Consider the following 21,190-nt stretch of genomic DNA (forward strand, 5'->3'; position numbering starts at 1 on the left):
AAACTATTTTGTTTACCATCGATCCTATTGTCATAACATGGAGGATAAAAATTACATATTTATAAATTCATAATTGCTGAAATTAATACATAAATAAAAAAGATTAATGTATATATTAAATATTAAATAAATAAATAAATGTTGTAATTGATCAATGACTTATTTATTCCGAGGCTCTGGAACAGCCTGCCTGAGGAAATCAGGTCAGCTGAGTCAGTGAACTCTTTTAAGTCCCTTCTTAAAACTTTTATAGGAGAGCCTTTCCCGATCTTATTTGACTTTATTTTATCCCTTTTATTTTATTCTATTTTACTAATTTTATATTTATCTTAAACATGTACTTTAGTCTTTTCAATGTTTTCATGCTTTTATCTTGTATTGTGTTTGTATTATTGTCTTTTGGTTTTATTGTCTTTACACTTGTTAAAGCACTTTGTAACTTGTTTGCTCTACAAATAAAGATTATTATTATTATTATTATTATTATTCCTAATTTCTTTTACATCTCTTCATTATTCAAGGCAAGGCAAGGCAAGTTTATTTGTATAGCACATTTTAACAACAAGGCAATTCAAAGTGCTTTACATAAAACATAAAAGCAACAGGGAAATATAAAAAAGTTTAAAAGCAACATAAAATATAATAAAAGTTACAGTGTTACAATCAGGGTTAAAAGAGTTAAATGGAAAATAAAAACAGGCTGAGGAGTTGAGCAAATAATTGAGTTACAATTATTCTGAAAAAAAGAACAAACAGAGAAGTACACTAAATCCACTCTCTCTAGCTAGTTTGTACTTGGGTCCACAGCAATCTTTGGGTCCACTGAAACTCCAAAAACCCTCGGACACTACAGAGAAACCAGGACATGTCTGTCAGCAGGCCACTTTGATCCAGTTATACTCTAGACCCACCTGCGCATTTACAGGTGGACAGAGGTTCCTGCAAATCACTCGGGCGTGAGATTTAAGACCACTTCCTTCACTCTGTTCAATCTCACTCTCATTATCTTTTCACTCAATTACCTACTCATTTCTCACTGTGTAAATATTTAATTAAAAGCAATGATAAAAAGCTAAAAACAAAGAAAAAGAAAAGTTACAGTGCAGTGTAAGTTATCAATAAAAAGAAAAATCTTAAATATTTAATTAAAAGCAATGGTAAAAAGAAAAGTCTTCAGTCTTAATTTAAAAGAACTGACAGTTTCAGCAGACCTGCAGTTATCTGGGAGTTTGTTCCAAATATACGGAGCATAATAACTGAACGCTGCTTCTCGTTGTTTAGTTTTGACTCTGGGGACAGAAAGCAGACCTGCCCCAGACAACCTGAGAGGTCTGGATGGTTCGTAACGAAGCAGAAGATCGGAAAAAATTGTAATAAATGTTATAAACTAACAGCAGGATTTTGAAATCAATTCTTTGACATACAGGAAGCCAATGTAAAGACCTCAGAACTGGAGTGATGTGATCCACCTTTTTGGTCTTAGTGAGGACTCGAGCAGCAGCGTTCTGAATCAGCTACAGCTGTCTGATGGATTTCTTAGGGAGCCCTGTAAGGACACTGTTACAGTAGTCAAGTTGACTGAAGATAAATGCATGGATAAGCTTTTCCAGGTCCTGCTGAGACATAAGTCATTTAATCCTTGATATATTCTTCAGGTGATAGTAGGCTGACTTTGTAATTGTCTTAATATGGCTCCTCAAATTCAGGTCTGAGTCCATGACTACACCAAGATTTCTGGCTTGATTTGTGGTTCTTAACATTACAGATTGAAGTCGAGCACTGACTTTCAATCGTTCCTCCCTGGCTCCCTGGTTTTATCCTTGTTTAATTGAAGAAAATTCTGGCACATCCAATCGTTGACCTGCTCAATACAGTTACTCAGCGCCTGTATGGGATCATAGTCCCCTGGTGAAATGGTTATGTAAATCTGTGTGTCATCTGCATAATTTTGGAAACGTATTATATTGTTTTTCATAATCTGAGCCAGTGGAAGCATGTAAATGTTAAACAAAAGAGGTCCCAGAATGGAGCCTTGGGGAACTCCACATGTCATTTTTGTCAGCTCAGATGTGTAATTACCTATAGACACAAAGTAGTCCCTGTCCTTTAAGTAGGATTCAAATCAGTTTAGTACTGTGCCAGAAAGTCCAACCCAGTTTTCAAGTCTGTCTAGTAATATGTTGTGGTCGACCGTGTCGAATGCAGCACTGAGATCCAATAATACTAAGACTGAAATTCTGCCACTGTCTGTGTTTAAATGGATGTCATTGAAGACCTTAACAAGAGCCGTCTCAGTGCTGTGGTATGGTCGAAAACCTGACTGGAAGATATCAAAACAATTATTTAGTGCCAAGAAAGCACAAAGCTGTTGAAAAACAGCCTTTTCAATGATTTTACTTAAAAATGGGAGATTTGATATGGGCCTATAATTGCTCATTAGTGACCTGTCTAGATTGCTCTTTTTTAAGAGTGGCTTAATGACTGCAGTTTTCATGGCCTGTGGGGAAAAAACCCGAGAGGAGAGACATGTTGACAATTTGTAGTAAATCTGAGGCCATGAATTTAGACACATTTTTGAAAAAACCTGTTGGCAGAATATCAAGGCAGCATGAGGAGGATTTAAGATGTTGTATTATGTCCTCCAGGTTTTTATGGTTAATGCTATATGAATTGTTTTTAAGTGGACACAGGGACAAGACATATCCTGTTACTGACATGGTGGCACTGATTGCTTGTCTAATTGTTTGAATTTTGTCTGTGAAGAAGGAAGCAAATTCATTGCAGGCCCTGGTAGATAGAAGTTCAGAGGCTACAGACACAGGAGGGTTGGTTAGCCTGTCGACAGTAGCAAACATGGCACGTGCATTATTAGTTTTTGGTGATGATGTCAGAGAATTTAGTTATTTATGTATCAATGATGTAGGTAGTCGCAATCTCACCATAGAGCAAAATGTATCGCAATTAATTACCAAATAATCAATGATTAATGATGTATAGGTTTGTTTATTCAATTATGCATTTAATTATATATTTCTGTATTTATTTCAGAATTTATTCATGCATTTATTAATTGATAATTAAGTCACTTTGTGTTCTCCATTTCATTATCCCTGTGTACTCTGCAAGCGCAGTACATTCTCATAAACATTTAGTCAGCTAAACTAATGTTTTCTCTCTAATCGGTGGAACATTTGATAGATAACCAGCATTGCACACACACTGTTCACCCTGAGGACACTGACAGTTGATCAAATCACGTCTTGGCTTAATGGATTTAAAGTAAAACAACAGCACATTTGGCTTGGCGACAGGATTGTTTTTCCTGGTGATTGCTTCCTACTTTTGAGATGTTGCAGCCACTCTGACCTTGCGCTAACGAGAGCTTCAGACGTCACAGCATTGATGCATTTGTGTTTGTGTTGCTGACTTGCTGACTGATACACCGGACCATTATCTCCAGCACTCAGGCTCATGTACTTAAAAGACATTCTGGGCAAGGGCAATTTGATTTTCCCACAGATTTGGAGGCAGCATTATTCATATTCAATACTGTTACATTTAAGGCTTATGGCACTGATCAATACAGCTGTCCTAAGTTCTCATCTCTTGATCTGTATTGGCCTTAAATTTCATTTAAATTGTATTATCATGTGTATAACTGTATTCGAGACTTCATTATTTTAGAGTTCTGCCTTGTGAGACAACTGTCTTTGCCTCATGATTACATCCTGTTATTTTTTTATGCCATTGTATCCCACATCCTACTAAAGTAATGCCATTAACAGAGTCTGAGGACACTGTATTGTGTCATTATTACCTGCACATTAAAAACTCATTCTCATCTCACAGTTCAGTACCCTGTAGGGGATGGACTGAAAACAGGCTGCAGGATGGTGGGTCCTGGTGCTGCTGCTGTTAGCGGTGTTGCGTGGGGTGGACCATGTTTTTGTCACATTCCAGGTTACACCCTGTTTTGCTTTGGCTCATACTGGGAAGGCCCAGTGATTGCATCAAGCCCTTGTTATGTAATCAAGAAGTCCAGTCGTAGTGCTGTCCAGGCTGAGAATTATAACTTGAGAGATGTGGTAAAATGTGTGTAGAAAATTGCACAATGATAACAACAAACCCAATGAAATGAGAGGGAAAAAGAGCACCAACCATCCATATCTGGACAACTAAAGATAAACTACATCATTTTATTATTGTGCAGATGATGTGGCATGCTTAACTTAGGGCTGGATAATAAAACAATAATAATAATTATCGTGATATAATTTATTTCAATAAATTCAATAAATATTCAATAAATGTTTGATTTTATTCACTTGAATCATACACAAATTAGGACTTAATTTCTTTTATTAAGATGTTTATTGTGTTGAGGAAAAAGGACTGAAAAAAGCTTTTACTTAATTTACTCATACATACATACATATTATCATAATTGTTTTGAATGTTCTACCTCAGATTTGTGAAGTGATCTACTGTTTGGCATCAAGTGTTGACTATAAAGAAGAGTTTAAACCACAATTAACCATCAGGTTTCTTCAACTTTCACTCAGGAGCAAAAATAAGCCTTTAAACTGGAAAGAAATAACGATTTGATATTTAGCATGATAATTATCGATATCGAAAGATATGAAACTTTTTATCGTGATAAAATTTTTGGCCATATCGTCCAGCCATAGATGAACTTAAATTAATTCCTTTGTTAGTCTCTCCTCTTATAAAATGACTCAGTGATGACACATAATAAATGCCAACAAAAGTCTTAAACGGCCTTTTAAAGAATTATATTGAAAAACATTACAGTCTGCCTAATTGTTTTTAGCCCAGTGCCAGACCTCTCAATCACTGCCCAGATCTCCAATACGAATGAAGTGAAATGAAACAAAATGTCAGTTCGGTGTGATTATTAGCCTAGGTTGGTTTTCATCCCTGTGTATTCCTCTCAGAATCACAGGCTCATAATTGCAATGTTTAGTCATCAATGAAACAGTCTCTTTTTGTTTATTATTTTTATTGTTAATTTACACTGACTATAGGGCATAATCAACTGCAATTGAGCAGAATACACTTTTTCCAGAAACATCCTGTCTTTCTACTTTGTACCATTGGGACGTTTGTTCTGCCACTAAAAGGGCTCAGTGGGCCTTCCTGCTTAGACGCAAATGCCAACTTGCCCCAAAGAAATACATTTGTATTGGTTTCAATGGATAAATCTGCATAACATTGCAAGGTCTGATTTTGATTTAAGCACCAAGCCAAAAAATGTGAGCACAGTTACTTGAGAATCATGTACCAGGGCTCTAGCGTAGAGAGGAAGTTGGTAATCTCTCTTTTCTGCAGATATGAGATGTGTGGGAGAGGAAGCCTGCCTTTGTACAAACTCAGAGATCAAAGTCAAACATCTAGTATGTGTAATGTAGCATTACCTAATGCACAATTATGTACATTAAAGGAAATGTCCAACAATGCTAGTGGGTTATCATTATGTAGCTGAAGAGATAAAATGTATCTGCTGTTGTTCCTGCAGAGTCTGGCTGGTTATAATGCAAAATGAACTATGTGTGTCAGAGAAACAGTGTTTATCCATAGCATAAATCAGAGAGTGTAACACAGTAAACAGGATGTGTTTTACAAAGATGTCTTGTAAAATAGGATTGTGGGTAGAGGAGGAGCACTATCTGCAGTGAACAGATAGTTAGCCCAACTCTAGCTCAAAACACTGCACCCACCACCTCAACTGTTCATTTCATTACTGTATTAATGCTAACTTCTGTACACTAGCCAGTTGTGGTCATTCAAGCTACCTCGCACACCCCACCCGTTTGTGAGCTCGACACTTCATACAAGGTTATTTTTCTGGCATCACAGATACCTGCAGTCTGCCCAAAATAATCAAATGTTTTCCCACAGTGAAACCAAACTGCTAATAAAAACAGACTTTTATTAACAGTTAGTTAACTGTGTTAGTCTACTGCCCTGTCCTGCAATTGGTCAGAATTCAAAATGGTAGTAATTCAATTAGTAACATTAGAACAATGTACACCCAATTCTTGACTTTGCAGTCTCAGCAAAGGGGCAAAACACAGAAAAATGTCAAAAAGCTTAGTTTGTTTGTGTTATGTAAAATTAATTACTCAAAAAAGAGGAGGAAATAGTCTAAGGGCTCACTACACTGCGCTGCAGGTTGCTTGCTTGCTTCCTCACTGTCAGTCAACGTTATACAACCAATATGCCTGATGACAGTTCTCTCAAACCTGCCTCCATATATTGGGCTGGCAACATATTTCAGCCTTCAGGAAGCCCAACTCTGAGACCCTGGCTTTCACGCAGAGAAACACAGAAGAATGACTGCCAGAAGTGTTTGCTACATTTGGCATAAGTAGACCACAGGCACACCCAGACACACCTGCCTTCAATCAATCCACTGAATCACAGCTATTGGCTCACAGCAAATGTTTTAACCATTTTATATACTGTTGGGTAGTTTAATCTGTAACAGTTCAATATTTTATAAGCTTATCGTTTGTTTTGTTTGAAAAAATCCTCATTTGTAAAGCAACTAGTAACTATAGTTGTCAAAAATATGTGGTGGAGTGGTCAAGTGAAGTATTTTTAATATGTACTTTATTACAGTACTTAAGTAAATGTAGTAACAGTCCAACACTACATTTGACATTATAGTAATATGGTTTCTGACTGAACTAATATTTTACATACTGTGTAGTTTTGCCAAATAAAAGCAAGTCAATGGCAACATTAATTACCTGTTGACGTATATTGATTCACAAAATAAGAACAGAAAGAGTAAAGGCAACAAAAACATAACCCTAAACTGTGAGACAGTGTCTAGTATAGCTTAAATTTAGGCCAAAATCAACAGCCAAATAATTAAGCCTAACCTGAGTCTACCGTGTTCTATAACAAGTCAGCTGTGGTGGGTGGGATTTGGGAAGAGATGGGGGTGCTTAGAATTTAAGTTGAGCACAGAAGGTGTCAGCTAAGGTCATGTCAGACTGAGGCTGGACTGCAGTTAGGGCTGGGACTAATAAATATTTTCATCATCGATTCATGCTGATTTTTTATTTTTAAGTTTGGTGTAGTCAATGAAATATAAAAAAAAAAAAAAACACAATTTCCCAGAGGCCAGGGTGACATCTTTAAATGTATTGTTTTGCCTGACCAACAGTCCAAAACTCAAAAATGTTCAGTTTACAATTATATATGACAAAGAGAAACAGCAAATCCAGACAATGTTTGGTGTTTTTTCACTATTTTTGCATTAAACGTGACTGACATGATTCACTAATTATCACAATGGTTATCACTAATCAGTTCAGTAATTCAGTAGTTTTTGATTTTCGGACTTTCACTGGATCTGTCTTGTGATGATAATGCTGTTTTACCATTTTGCCAAATTCTGCTGAGTAATGATTCCAACCAACATCCATGTTATTAATGTATATGTGAACCTGCATAAATCTGCTTTATTGTGACATATGTTGATATGAGAAAAACATTCTTATTGAAATCATGATATTAATTAATAATAATCCCTGTTTGGGGCACATAGGGGCATGTACAGTGGGAAGGTAACAGCTGGAGAGCTGACCTCCCCCTCGCCTTAAGTTCAAACCAGGCGTGAAAAGATAACATCCTCCCCTGCTGTGGCCCACTGAGGAATCTGTAGGTCGGGCACACTTGCATGTGGGTAGACCAGAGCTGTGTTGTGGTGGAATGCCCCTCAAGCAGTTGCATCAACAAGCGGCGAGACAGAAGCTGGGTGTAATCTCAACTCTGTGATTACTAATAGTTACTACCTCAGCTGCAGTCTGGCAGTAGAACCAGGCCAGCAATAAAAACTTTAGTGACTAACGTTTGTCTGCCACAGTTTGTGATGACTAAATTTAATATGCTGTGCTACTGATTGAGAAAGACTTGAATGATCTGCTCTTCAGTCTTCAGCAGGAAATGTGGGTCAAGATTTATCTTTGTCATTTCTGAAGTGCCCGCTACAGTCTGATGAGCTCAGTCTGGCAGCTTATCTGTGATGTTTACGTGGAAAATCACTGCTAAATTGCTGCAGCTGATATTTGTTGATGCCTCATACCATATGTATTCTACATATGCTTGAGTTGTTTCTTTGAACACTGCTGCACACATGTGATTGAGGTGCCCCATTGTTGTCTTATTCTCTCCTTGCTTGTTCCTCTTGAGGAAGTTTAAGCTAGCTCTTATTTCAGCTGTCCCACACAAGGCGTGGACAGTCCCTTACCAGATTGTAATACTTGAGGAATGTGTATCTTTTGTTTGCCTTTGTCAACCCCGTGTCACTGTGCAGGTGGATAATGTGGGGTCAGATAGCGTGTGTGTGTGTGTGTGTGTGTGTGTGTGTGTGTGTGTGTGTGTGTGTGCGCGCGCAGTGCTGTTAATATTATAAGGCCTATGGGACAGATAATGACCTATTAGACCTGAGCGATTTAGTATGGAGTCCTTGACAGCCCCCACAGGGGCATCTCTATTACCAGTGACCTCCACCTGAGTGTTTTTCTGCCCTCTTTTTATTTTCTATCAATTGTGGCTCCCCCTGTCTGTCAATCGAGGCGGTGCAGTACAGTAGCTAGATTCCTTTAATGTGTGCCCCTTTACTTTCAAGTGTTAGTGCCTTTAGTGAGGTTCTGAGGGAGATATGCGTTGATGTATAAGCAAGATAAAAGAGCAGCTGGCAGATTCTGATTGGACGAGGTTTCCATCCACCTCCTCCTGAAGTGTCTTTTTGTCTGTAACCACAGTAACTTGTTTGCTCATTTGCAGCAATTCTTTCACTGTACTAAACATCCTCTTGTCAGGTGTTTTTGTGTTTTGTTTGCTCAGAATGGATTCATATTTTTTATACTTGAGAAAAGGACTGTTGAGCTCTTCTGAATGCTACTCAGTGTGTGATTTATTGGTCTACTGTCTATGATTTTTATATTTGACAGTAATTCAAAATACAGCACAAATAATTACAAAATTGCTTCAAATCAATAGAAGTGCCTAAAAGAAGTTTATAAAACACGGTTGTCAGAGTGTTGTTTTGTGAGAAAGAAGAAAAACCAGTTGGATGGTACCACAGCTGATGATGTTCCCCAACTGAAAAATCAGTCTTTTGTGCTTTGTTTTGTTGCTGCTTTCATCACTTGGTTCACTGGCTCAGCAGTGTGCTGCATCGTGCTGCTCTGCAGAATCCATTGAGATTAGCTTGAAAGCACACTGGGCACTTCTGTTGAAGTAGTACCTCCATTTTGGGCAGCTGCAGGATGAATTAAACATATACGCATAGATATTTGTGTGTTAGCTGTCTTTATTTTGGCTAAATATTGTTCTTCCTCTGTGTTACACTGTGAAAAGGGGAAGAGACAAAAAGTCCGTTTTGGGGTTAAAGTGGCGCTTGCAAATTTGTAGCAGATGGTGAAATAAGTAAGGTAAATAAAAGCACCATATCATCTAACCAGTGGCCTATACTACGAAGGGAGTTCAATCTCCTCAGAGTTAACTCGGGGTTATCAAGCAAACTCAGATCGCCTACACAGGAGTAAAACGGCACTACGACGGTGAATAAGATGTTGGTTCGTTGAGTCGGTTTTAATCCGGTGTTAACCCAATTGGAGTTGGTGCACTTTTGCATAAAAGGGGCGTGTCTGGCTGTGCAGAAAGCGTTTTTTCGCAACGGCGTATGCCGTAAAGAAAGTTCACTTTGCAAGGCTGCAACATCACACACTCACACACCTCTGCCGTATATTAGATTATGCATGCAGGGAAAGTTATAGGCCTATAGTTATTAGACTTTGCAATCGGATTTAGCAGTGAGTTTAGCCCACAATCACATGTTATCGTGCACCTTAGATACTGTCTATTGGGCCGGGCGTATTCAGAACAAAACACCAGTGTGATTTAGATTTTTTGTGACTTTAATTTCAGGCAAATCAGGGAAGTTACGTTTTTTTTGTTAAAAAATTTGTCACTTTCATCTAGGAATGCTTTTTTGTCGATTTATTAAGCCCGACCCTGGCTTCCGATTTTTTGGACACATAAAATAGTCAATCTAAATAGCCTATGTGAAAACAATTCAATTATATAACATTTCAGGAACTGGCCGTTATTTAATTAAGCTCTCCTCCCTGAAATCACAGAGGCTGCAGGGCTCGCTGTATGAACGTAATGCTGTTGTGTTAAGAATGACGTCATTTTAGCTACAACCGCAGTGGAACAAGTCTGGATGAAATTTAAAAATATGTTATCAAGTGGTATGTATTAATAGCCTACTTCTCATTATTAACACTGAGTACAGGCGTGGTGTGTAGCCCACGTATACAGGGTAACCTCAAGTTAACCAAGAACAAAACCTGCTTGGAGCATTTTAGAGATCAGCAACTTGCCATGGCAACATGAATCCTCCCTGTTGACGCTTAAAGTGGTGGTATTATGCTTTTTGGCTTTTTCCCTCTCCTTTATTGAGTTATATATCTTTTTTGTGCATGTAACAGGTTTGCAAAGTGAAAAAGCCTAAAGTCCAGCCCATAGCAGCTTAGCAGCACCAGAGGTTATTCCTTAACTGACATTGTACTCTGATCTCCATGTGGGCAGGCTCAGGCAGGAAGCGGTGATCAATAAGGTATCAGATTTAACAATAATAATGGATGCATGTACTTGTGTGTTCAGGAAAGATTTGACTGGTCTGCACATTTCTACACTACCTTCCATCTGTGCCAAGCTCTGTACTGTATGTATGTGAATTTGTGTGGGTGTTTATGGTCGGTGTTTACATACACGTCATATTGTCCCGTATATGGTTGTATTGTCAGCAACAGTCTTGTGGTGATGGTATGATGACTCAGGCTTGGAGTCTGCTGCCTTTTCCTACTCGCAGTGTGTAATGCCACCGCTTTAGTTTATGGGATGTTTTATTAGCAACAATTGGACAAATGGTTAGAACAGGACAACTGAATGTGAAAGTGGCTAAACTCTTGCGTGGGTTAGTGTCATGTACACTTCAGATTACTGCTAACCATATTCCAAATCATACCATAATTTTCTAGGTTTGTCTGCCTTTCAGGTAGCTGCTGGTTTCTAGTCATTGTCATGTGGTATAAAACCTCCTTTTGGTAGATAATAAGGAAAATCATGTTTTGTAAGAATGTGTTCCTTCTTTTGCGAGGCAATGGAGTGCAGACTTAAAATCAAACTATACAACACATAACTGCAATTTTATTTTAATTACATGGTGAAATTACTTGAAATATCAGCAATAACTATAAGTTTATAATTTGTTTTAAATAATCTAAAGCATGTAAAAACTCTGGTATGGTGCTTTAAACAATGAGAAAAAGAACTGAAAGTTGATTTTTGCTGCACCGCATCCCTCTCCATGCAGTGCTGTTTAGGTCTTTGACTTCCACCTGCGACTACCAGTCAGCGTTGCCCCTGTGGAGATCAGAGGTCCATGCACCACTGTCAGAGGAGGTGCAACCCATTAAAGTAGCTCTGTATGCGGGCAGGTGTGTAGTCTCCACACTCTCCAAACATCTTATTCAACCATCTCTTAAACTTTATTACTTCCGCCTGTCTCCATCTAGCATCTTATTGAAGATAGCATCCGCCTCCCCAGTGAGGTAAACTGAGCAGCACTGATGTAATGAGGTGTGGCTGGAGTGGATTCTTCTTCACACCCAGTGGCAGTAGTGTGCTGACTGACCTGGTTCAACAACAGGCTGTAATTAAGAGGCTCTCTCACCTGCTGCTGGCCTGCTGTGATTCCAGAAAAAGACAGCTGGCTTTTACCAGGATGACAAGTGAAACAAAGAGGTGCATTATGCTTGCCACCTCACCCCGTTTCTCCCCTCCCCCCTCTCTGTCTGTCTCGGTAGCATGTATATATCATCTCTTGCCTTTATCCTCCAGATGAATACACACATTTGTTGTTTTCAGCTACAGACTTGCCCCAGAGATGTTGCCGTGGAGCCGTAGCATGCTCTAATTGTCTGAGTGCGTGCCATTGTGCTAACAGGTGCGTTGCTGGATCTGCTGCAATTTTAACTTGACTGCCTCCACAGTATTCCCCAGCGTTGCCCAGGGAAACTAAGTTTCGAGGTAGGAGGGTTAGTGAGTGGTTGAGAGGCAGAAAATGGATAGATAGAGGAGAGCAATAGGTGAAAAGATGGGCGTGTCACTTCTTATTGTACATGTTTTAATGATCAAAAGGGCATCCAGTTTTACATGAGGCAGCCTGGAGCCTTCTGATGGTCTCAGTCTGTTACTAAGTCCGGCAGTACAGACATGCAGGCTGACCTTCTGATGGCTTGCTCTCACTGCCCAGCTGTCAATTTCACCCCTTTTAACTCTCCTCTCCTTGCACACCAGTGCCTCAGAGCTTTCAGAGATTACCTTAATGGAGAGAAAAAAAGTGAAATGCACATGCCTGCTGGGTTATGTGTCTCTATACCCGGAGCCTCATCGAACCTCAAAGAGCAAGCATAACAAGTGAGAACACTGAACGAGCAAGATAAGAGAGATGGAAACAAAAGTTCCTCTCTCAAGTTCAGAGTCACGTTTTCACTGGCTATTCATTGAATTCCAGATGCAGTAGTAAATTTCAAGGTTCATGTGACAGCTTGCAGTCAATAGAATGAGTGCCACTTGGCAATCACTTGTTTCTTTTGTAGTATTAGTAATTATATAGCAGGGAAAGTCATTGTAGCAACAACGTAGAGAGTTAACAGCTAGCACATCAGCATGTTAACCTCATATAGAAGGTAGCGGGCAAGATGGCCCACAGCTGTCATTTTAAGGGTTAGTACATGTTGAACTGCAGCCCCCAGTTGGTTCTTGAGTTGTGACCTGCAGGGTTTTTAAAGCCCCGTTTAGTGTTTTTTCAAAAGGTTATATTTAATCCTGCCATGCCTCTCTCCTTCTAGTTATTTGTTTTAATCGTTCCCACTGGAGCACATAGAGTTACAATTGCCAATAGCTGTAGGCCTTGCTGATTGGCTTATTTCCTGTTGCCGGTAGCCTTAATCGACATGCTGGATTTGCAGTTTGCTGTTTTCACCTACTTCTTCTTGATTTTTCTTCTTCCCTCCTTCTTCTCTGGTTAATATTCAGCTGGTATATCTACCCTGTGCTGTCACAGCCGGCATCCCACAAGGAGCCCTGCCATGCTTTGCAGTAAATTAGGCTGCGTGTATCGGAGGGAAGGCCTCGCCTTGCCTTCCACAAGCGTCTGCATAACAACAGGCCTTCTGGGGAGGACACTGGACTATCAGAGAAACTGGCCCCTTTCCATGACACGATTTAACACCGAAGAGTGAAAGAGTAGTCACAAGAATAATTCCTTTACAGAGAAATGCTTGGTTTAATTGTAATAAACAGTGAAAAGCCATATGTGTCAAGTAGAGAAGCCGATATTACCACATTACTTCTTTTCACTGATGTCTGAAAGTGCACAATCCAGAAGACCTTGTATGTGTTAAAGAATTGAGACAGACACTATTCAGAGAGCTACATTTGAAGTAATGCACATAAGTAAGTAACATTTCTCAGCCGTGAAGCCCTCAAAAACAGACCTGTCTAGGAAACGACTTTGTTGAAAAGTTTAGTAAATGAATCAAGTAGCCATTAGATAGAAAAAACTATTTTGATTATCAATTACTTATAATTAAATAGTCATTTTCTCCTGTTTTAGCTTCTCAAATGTGAATATTTGCTGTTTTATTTATTTATTTGTCATATAGTATACTAAATATCTTTGGGTTTTGGACATCACCTTGGACTCTTTGAACGTAATGGGTTTTGTTTACTATTTTCTGAAATTTTACAGACTGAATGATGAATTGATTAATGGAGTAAAATAATCTGAAGATCAATTGATAATGAAAGTAATCGTTAGTTGCAGCCCTAATTGACATTAACTGCAGTTAACATAGCGTTTTCTAGATGCTTTTGTATGTCCGTACAGAAAGTGCATGCATATTTGCATCCCCCTTTCTCTTCCAAAACAATATTAATACAGGAGTGACTCAGGTAGCCTCAAGCTGTAGCTGCATATGTGACAATAAGTATATAGTCAAAATGTTTGAAGTACCTGTGAATTTAGGTTTAGTTATTAAAGAATCCAGAGCTGTGTTTGCGTATGTGCAGTTTGCAGCTTTCTTATCATTCTGTCAGACTTGAAGCCTCTCTTACACCCTCCTCTCCCTCTGACCCACTTGTTTAACATGCCCAAAGATATAAAGTTACGCCGCCTGCCTCTTCCAAATCCATCAAAGCACACCCAATCCACTTTTCACCTCCTGATTCTCCATACCATATGTCCATGCATATGATGAGCAACAACTTCCCTTCCTGAGTTGAAAGTAGAGTTCACCAGCAAAAAAAACCCACCTTTCCCTTTGGAAGTACATAGTCCCAGATTTGGCTGTGATGATACAGAACATTATTATTATGTATGTGTTGTTGTGGGTGGGTTGGCAAATGCCGCTTGTCACGGAATGAATTTCCCTACATATATAAATAACCTGCTGAAGTGTAGGTGGAGACTGGTGACTTGAAAAGTTGAGAATAGAGCTCAATGTAATGCAGACAGATATTAAAAAATCTGGAGGGAAATTCTCTGTTAATTATAAATCCATTCGTCATCTTTCTTCAATCAATGGACCAAGCTCCCCTTATGGAAGGAGGTTTTAGGTTTGATTATTTTTGCATAAACCCAGAGAAATGTGGTTGGACTGCCTAAACAGGCTGTATTGGTTGTTAGGAGTTGTTTTTTGTTAGTTTGTTTTGCCTAGCGGTATCTTTTTCTCTGTGCAGGTGATTTCTCCTTGACTGTTTGTCTTTTCTTATCGCTCAATGCCCACCGCAGCGGCCTCTTTTTATTTAGGTAGGTTAATGCTCTTGACTGTGCTCTCTATCTCGCAGTGCAGCCCAGGCCTCATTGGCCGAGTCGACAGATCTTATCGGTTCTGATTGTAGGCTCCTGTTGTCATTCGGGTCCTCTATTATTTCGTTGACCAACATGCTGCACCTTCTCCTGGAGGCTCTGAGTCTTTGTAGTTGCAATTTGGTCTGCTGCAGACCCAGACTTGTTGACAGACAGTGCTTGTGATAAAGCGTTCATCAGAAACCCACCCCATCAAGGCTCTTTTATGTAGGTTTAAATGATGCTGGCATTGCGTGGGCTTGCACAGATTGTTTTGGCTGTCAGGGTTATTGTCTGCCAGCTTATGTGGAAATATATTGGCTGTGAATGACGAAAGTAAGGATGAATAACCTGTTCCCATTTTCTATTCTTACTCTCCAGCCCACACAACTTTTACTCCCGCTGTCTTGAAGATGAGGGCTTTGTATACAGCTTTGGAAAGTATATCCACAAACTGCAGTTTGGAAAGTTGTTGGGCTGTATTCCAAACCAGTGGGACAAGGAGGTGCACATTTGAACAGAATTAAATTCATTTCATGTATCTGCAACCCATTAACTTGTTTAGCATTTTAACTTCTATCAGGACTTTCTTAAATTGATACCACTAATTTTTCTGATATTGTTTTGTTGATACAGCGTTTCATTCTCTTTGCAGGTTTATGTTTGTCCAGAGGTAGCATACACTACTCTGCTTTTTGTTGTTGCTGATGCTCAGTCACAATAATAAGCCATAGTACATAGACCCAGCTGTGCCAGCCATTGTAATGGGGCCCTTGAGTCAGGTCCTTGTTAGCTGATGCACAATAAGCTCCAGCCTAATGAAGTGTAAACCCAAGATCTGGGAGGCTGTGAGGGGGCCAGATGAATATGGCCGGCAGCCTTGGTGCGCAGAGGAGAGCTCAATGCTAATGTTATTAGCCAGGAGGTCAGTCCATTTTGCCTCACCCGTGCTCAGTTTATCAGAACTTCATAATGTTGTGGATGTAAGGGCATGGTGTTGAAACAGCTGATCACACTTGAGTTGTTCGTTATCGCTCCAAGAATGAATAGAGTGAGAAATGGGTTTACAATGAGCACGCGGTTTGACTGCTGCTGCTTCTGAATGGTTGCAGACCTTCTGCCCTTAACAGGTTTTCTCTGTGTTAAGGTTTGTCCGCTGGAGAGCGTTGCACCTCTGTTGGGGCTCCATCTGGTGAGCTTCCTCTTCTCTTCCTCTGCGTTCATTAACAGTCCATTTGTTGCTCCTGCCCCGAGGAGCCTCCCTCTGCTGCGTACTTGCTCAGCTCATCCTAATGCTGCTGATGAGTCTTTAATGTACAGATGGTCCACTTCATTCAGCCCTATTAAGCCTCAGCACTTTTTATGCTTTTACTTTAACCAGAGTTAACAGATTTTTTTTATTATGAATTTCTGAATTGATTGTTTTTCTACCTGCTTAAAATCGGAAGTTTATACAGAGTTAACATTATTTATGAACTTTTTCAGTGTAAAAATGCATGATATACAATATTCATTTACCATTCTCCCGGTTATTGTAAGACACTATTAGTATTCATAGCAAACCATTACCCTATGTGTACCCTTATGAATTCATTATAATGCATATATAATGCATTAACTGATTTTAATTCAGAGAAAGGGCTATTGTTTCACAATAGCTCTTTTCTGATGGTCATGTGACGGTGTTCTGGTGTGTTTGCTTGCACATCTGTGCACAAACACACAAATTAACCCTTGGCATGTTTCTCTTCTAGCCAACGCCGGGGCCTGTTTTCCTAAACAAGGTAACTTACCGGGCGAATGGCTCCCTTCTCTTTTGTCACACTTAAGTTCATTTGTATTTCCTGTCACACCCACACAGTCCCCTCCCGGCTGTCTCCCTTCCCTTCCTGTGCCTTCCACGTCTGGCTATGTTGTCTGTCAGTTAGAGCCCTGATAAAAGGGCTAAGGGCCAAGGGCTGTCAGAGTGATGCGCCTCCTTAAAAACGGACAGCAGAATCAGTAACCTCCAGACAACGGACAGTGACAATATGTAGAGAAAGTGGGAGAGGGTTCAAGGGATGGAGGGAAAGGTCAGATAGATGGACAGGAGTTGGTGAGAATGAGTGAGAACACAGACAATGAAAGAAGTGTTCCTTCATGTTCCCAGTTGATTTTCAATCAGTATTTTGTTTTTCTCTGTTTCCCAAGAAAACAATGAAAGCCACTTAAGATGAAAAGCAGGCATATCACAGTGGAATATCCAGCAAAACAAATTCAGTTTGAGCCTCTTCCTTTGATCTATTGCAGAAGCATTTTACTTTTCTCATTTTTCTTCCCTTCAGAACTTGAAATCAATAATTCTGCAGGGAACCGCTCCTTCCTGGTGGCAAATAGTCTAACATCCCATCCCATTTCTTTCTCTCTCTCTTTCTCTCTCTCCTGTCCTCTCCTGTACCTTATTTGTCCACTCTCCTTCCCTCTGCTCCATTTGTTTCCACCTGTGTGTGCCTGCTCTGTGTGTATGTGCATCTCCACCCTGAAATCTTTCTGCATGCTTGTGTGGGTGGTGATTCACCTCTTTCTCGCACACATTCCAACCCTTCCTTCTTTCTTCCCTTCCCTTATTTTCTTCCCATCCTTCATCCTCTCTTCCCCCCTTCTGTCCTCATTCCTCAGATCCCGAGCGTGGTGGCAGTCACATGATCTCTACAGATGACTTGGAATATCCACGGGAGTACCGGACGCTGGGGAACAGCGCTCGGCGGTTCTCCAATGTGGGCCTCGTACACACTTCGGAGCACCGGCACACCGTAAGTGCCGCCCAGAGCCTGGAGGCCCTGACCAACCTGCACAAGGCTGATATGGAACGGAAGAGGGATGCCTTCATGGATCACCTGAAGAGCAAGTACCAGCAGCAGCAGCAGCTTCAGCAGCATCCGCACCACAGCCCGCACCACAATCCACCTTCACCCTCACCCTCCCACACCAGCATGAGGGGTACATCAGAGCGGTCTGCACGAGAACAGGTATGCAGTTCACATCTCATGATGATTTCTTACCCTTGAAAAGAATTGTCTGACTATGTGTATTATCCCAATGTCATTGCCAAATTAATGTTCAATTATTAATTAATACATTTCATGTGTCTGTTTTTTTTCATCACTTTACCGGCGTTTAGCAATACATGTGACACTTCATGTGGTGTCAGTATATGTTTTGTGTTTTTTGGCAATCAAACTGGTCACCGCTGTCGATTTGGCTACAGAAAAATGATGTCACATGTAGAGACACAAAGGCCCATCATGTATACAGTTTTTGGGTGGCGTCATATGTGTCATCCTGCAGCAAAAAGTCTCTTGTCAGATAACACCCAGAGCAAAAGCAGCACATTGTGTTCATTGAAGTAATTGAGGGAGAAAAAATAAATAATGGAAGGCTGTCAGGTGATCTTTGTATCTGTATTATTAGAGGTCGTCATTAAACTGTCACAGCCAAGCTTTTCTTTGTGTCTCTGCTGCCAGAACCTGCAGAACTTTACATAGACGGTGAGACTGACACTGAGGTGTGTAGGAAGATGGGTAGTCACATACACAAACGAATTGATTGCACATATGCTAATGAAGTTCTCTAAACACTTTGAGATAATGTTTGTCCTTTGCTCTTAGTGTTTTTATCAAATCTTTTCCCCCTTCAAATGTAGTAAACAGCTTTCTCTTTTTTATGTCACTTCCACGTACACACACATGCACATGCACGTGCACATGAAAATACTAAACTGTACACAAACACACTCCCTCTTTGTGTGAGCACCACTGCTGTGTGTGAATTTAAAAAAGGGTAAATTCAATGTAGTGACAAGAGAGAAAAGCACATCAGGGGAGAGAATGAAAGGGAGAGAGAGCGAGTGAGCGAGGGTGGGCGGGTGAAAGACAGGTGGAGTCCATAGTTGCCATGGCAACCTCTCTCATAAATGGCAAGTAGGGATATCGCATTGCAAAGGTCAGGTTTTGTAGAGAAGGAGGAATTGTACAATAATGAAGACAGAAGGGAGAGAGGCGTCAATAGTGGGAGACAGACAGTTGAAATTTTTGCAGCAGAGTGGACAGTTCCTAAAGTGACAGGGCATTTTCACTGCATGGGGAGGAAGCAGCGGAGCCTAGGATTCCTTGTCATCTCGTGGATGTGCAGAGCATGGACAGCGAAGAAGGAGGGGGGAGGGCGGGGAGGAGCTGGGTGAGGAGCGCAGCAGCCAGTCAAGCAGCCCGCTGCTCAATTAGCCAGCACCAGCAGGAGCCAGCCACCCATCTGCGAAGGAGTTAATCGGCTGGTGTTGTAATGAATTAAATAAAGAGTTTCCGCCGCATGTGCTACTGGAGAGCGAGACAGAGAGAGAGAGGGTGAGAAAGAAGAAGAGAGAAGGAGATTGAATAAGGAAGAGGGAGGGAGGGTTAGAGAAGCAGAGGGAGGGAGAGACGGGCAAAAACGCGATGAGGATTCGCTGCACCTGATGGACAGCCTGGGATGACTGGAGTGTTGGACAGGCACAGGTGCACTGCAGGTGAGACGGGACTGGGAGCTTGAAACTGGAAGCCGGAGGCTGTTGTAGAGAGGGATGTGTGTGTAGGATAAGGATGTGCCAGCTGGGATTAGATTCCACGGCTGTTGTTTGTTGTGGTTGTTGTGGTGACGGTGTGCGTATGCTCAGCAGGCAGTCCAAGCTAGACGAAGGCTGAGTGGACAATACTGTAAACTACACAAAGAGCCTTCTGTGCGCATGTTTGGGTGAGCGTTAATTTGCTGTGCAGACGAGTGCAGGTGTTTTCAAAACAGAGAGAGATATGGAGAGAGGCTGCGGTAACATCAAGACACCAAACTAGACCAAAGGAGGGTTGAAGGGGAAAGAGTAAGAATGTTTGAAATGGGGGGCGCAGGTGCAGAGAGGATGACGACATGAGAAAGTGACGGGGGTGGAGGAGGGGTGGTGTGAGTGCAGCCTGCTTTACATGCTGGTCAGGTAATGCAGCGCTCCACTCTGCGAGTCTACGTCCCTCTGTGGCGAACTCCAGCCAGTGTACATACACGCCTGTGTGTAAATGGTAAATGTACATATGGGTGTCTTTACTTAGCAGTCAGGAATGCATTTAACCCCACAGACCCAAATTTATTCTGACATACATTTGACATTTAGTCTGACAGACGTACATCAGAAACTCTGTCTCTTTGGGGCTCATAGCACATTTAATTCAACAGGAGGTTAAAAATTACAAGATGTACATTCAAGCTAAGTAGTAGGGCCTTATTCAAGAGTTTGGGCTTTCATGAGTGAGTGTGATAATGATTAACAGTATAAAACAATGTCTTGTGTAATAACATACATTGAAATAGGCCTTCTCGAGTTTGCTCTCACACACACCCTCTCAGTGCAGTATTTGCAACTGAAAGTCCAAGTTTAGTGTATCTGCAGCTGTCAGCAGAGCAACGGTTAGAACAACATGAGGCGATGAAGAAAAAATTTGTTTACTTTACCTGAGAACTGTGAGTAAGCCTCATTAGGGTAACAAACAGAGAAACACTGGTTGAGACAGACACACAAGACCACAAATCACTTCTACACCATTAAAGCCAGCCCTCAGAGTCATTTAGCTCTGTGGGAAAATAGAATCATTAATGTTTTCTGAACAAGTGAACAGCAATTATTTATGACGCACCAATGCTGCCCCTGAGCTGCTGTCAGTTCAAGAGATTGTCAAGGACAAACTTTTACTGGCTGGCTACACAGAATAAATGACACATGATCAGGTAGTCAAGGCTGAAACAAGCTCATCTAACCTGAAACAAGCTCATGTATTATCTTATCTCTGAAAGTCACGCACTTCACCTGTGACCTCTCACCCCTGAGTCTGACTGAGAATTAGCTTTCTGACAGAGGAGGTTGAGATGTTTTATAGATTCAGATCTCTCACTGAACTTTTTGAAATGTAAGACAGCCTTGGTTTAAGCTATGTGATAATGTATTTTTGAGAGCATTGGCTTTTTTAAAGGTGATACTTTTATAATTATATTAACCCATAATGAATAATTTAATCCTTCAGACATTAGACGTACATGATTTTCAGTGGACAGCGACAATATGTGGCAATTACAAAATAACAAACAAAAACCCCCCTGAACAGCTAGCTAGGAGACAGAAATTGTCTTCAGCATCACATCAAAGAGTAGTCTTTAGGATAAGTGCTTTGAAATACTGTA

The 21,190-nt window shown here is 40.6% G+C and overlaps 1 protein-coding gene across 1 annotated transcript in view; it reads left to right on the forward strand.

Moving 5' to 3' along the window:
- si:ch211-278a6.1 (SRC kinase signaling inhibitor 1) overlaps nucleotides 1–21,190 on the forward strand; it is a 145,722-nt gene that overhangs the window by 82,503 nt on the left and 42,029 nt on the right. Inside the window, exon 2 of the mRNA XM_046033893.1 lies at nucleotides 17,618–17,967. Within this exon, the coding sequence (XP_045889849.1) occupies nucleotides 17,618–17,967 (350 nt within the window). The remainder of the gene's footprint in view (nucleotides 1–17,617; nucleotides 17,968–21,190) is intronic.

This window comes from Micropterus dolomieu, linkage group LG02 (assembly GCF_021292245.1).
Source record: "Micropterus dolomieu isolate WLL.071019.BEF.003 ecotype Adirondacks linkage group LG02, ASM2129224v1, whole genome shotgun sequence".
Lineage (NCBI taxonomy): Eukaryota > Metazoa > Chordata > Actinopteri > Centrarchiformes > Centrarchidae > Micropterus > Micropterus dolomieu.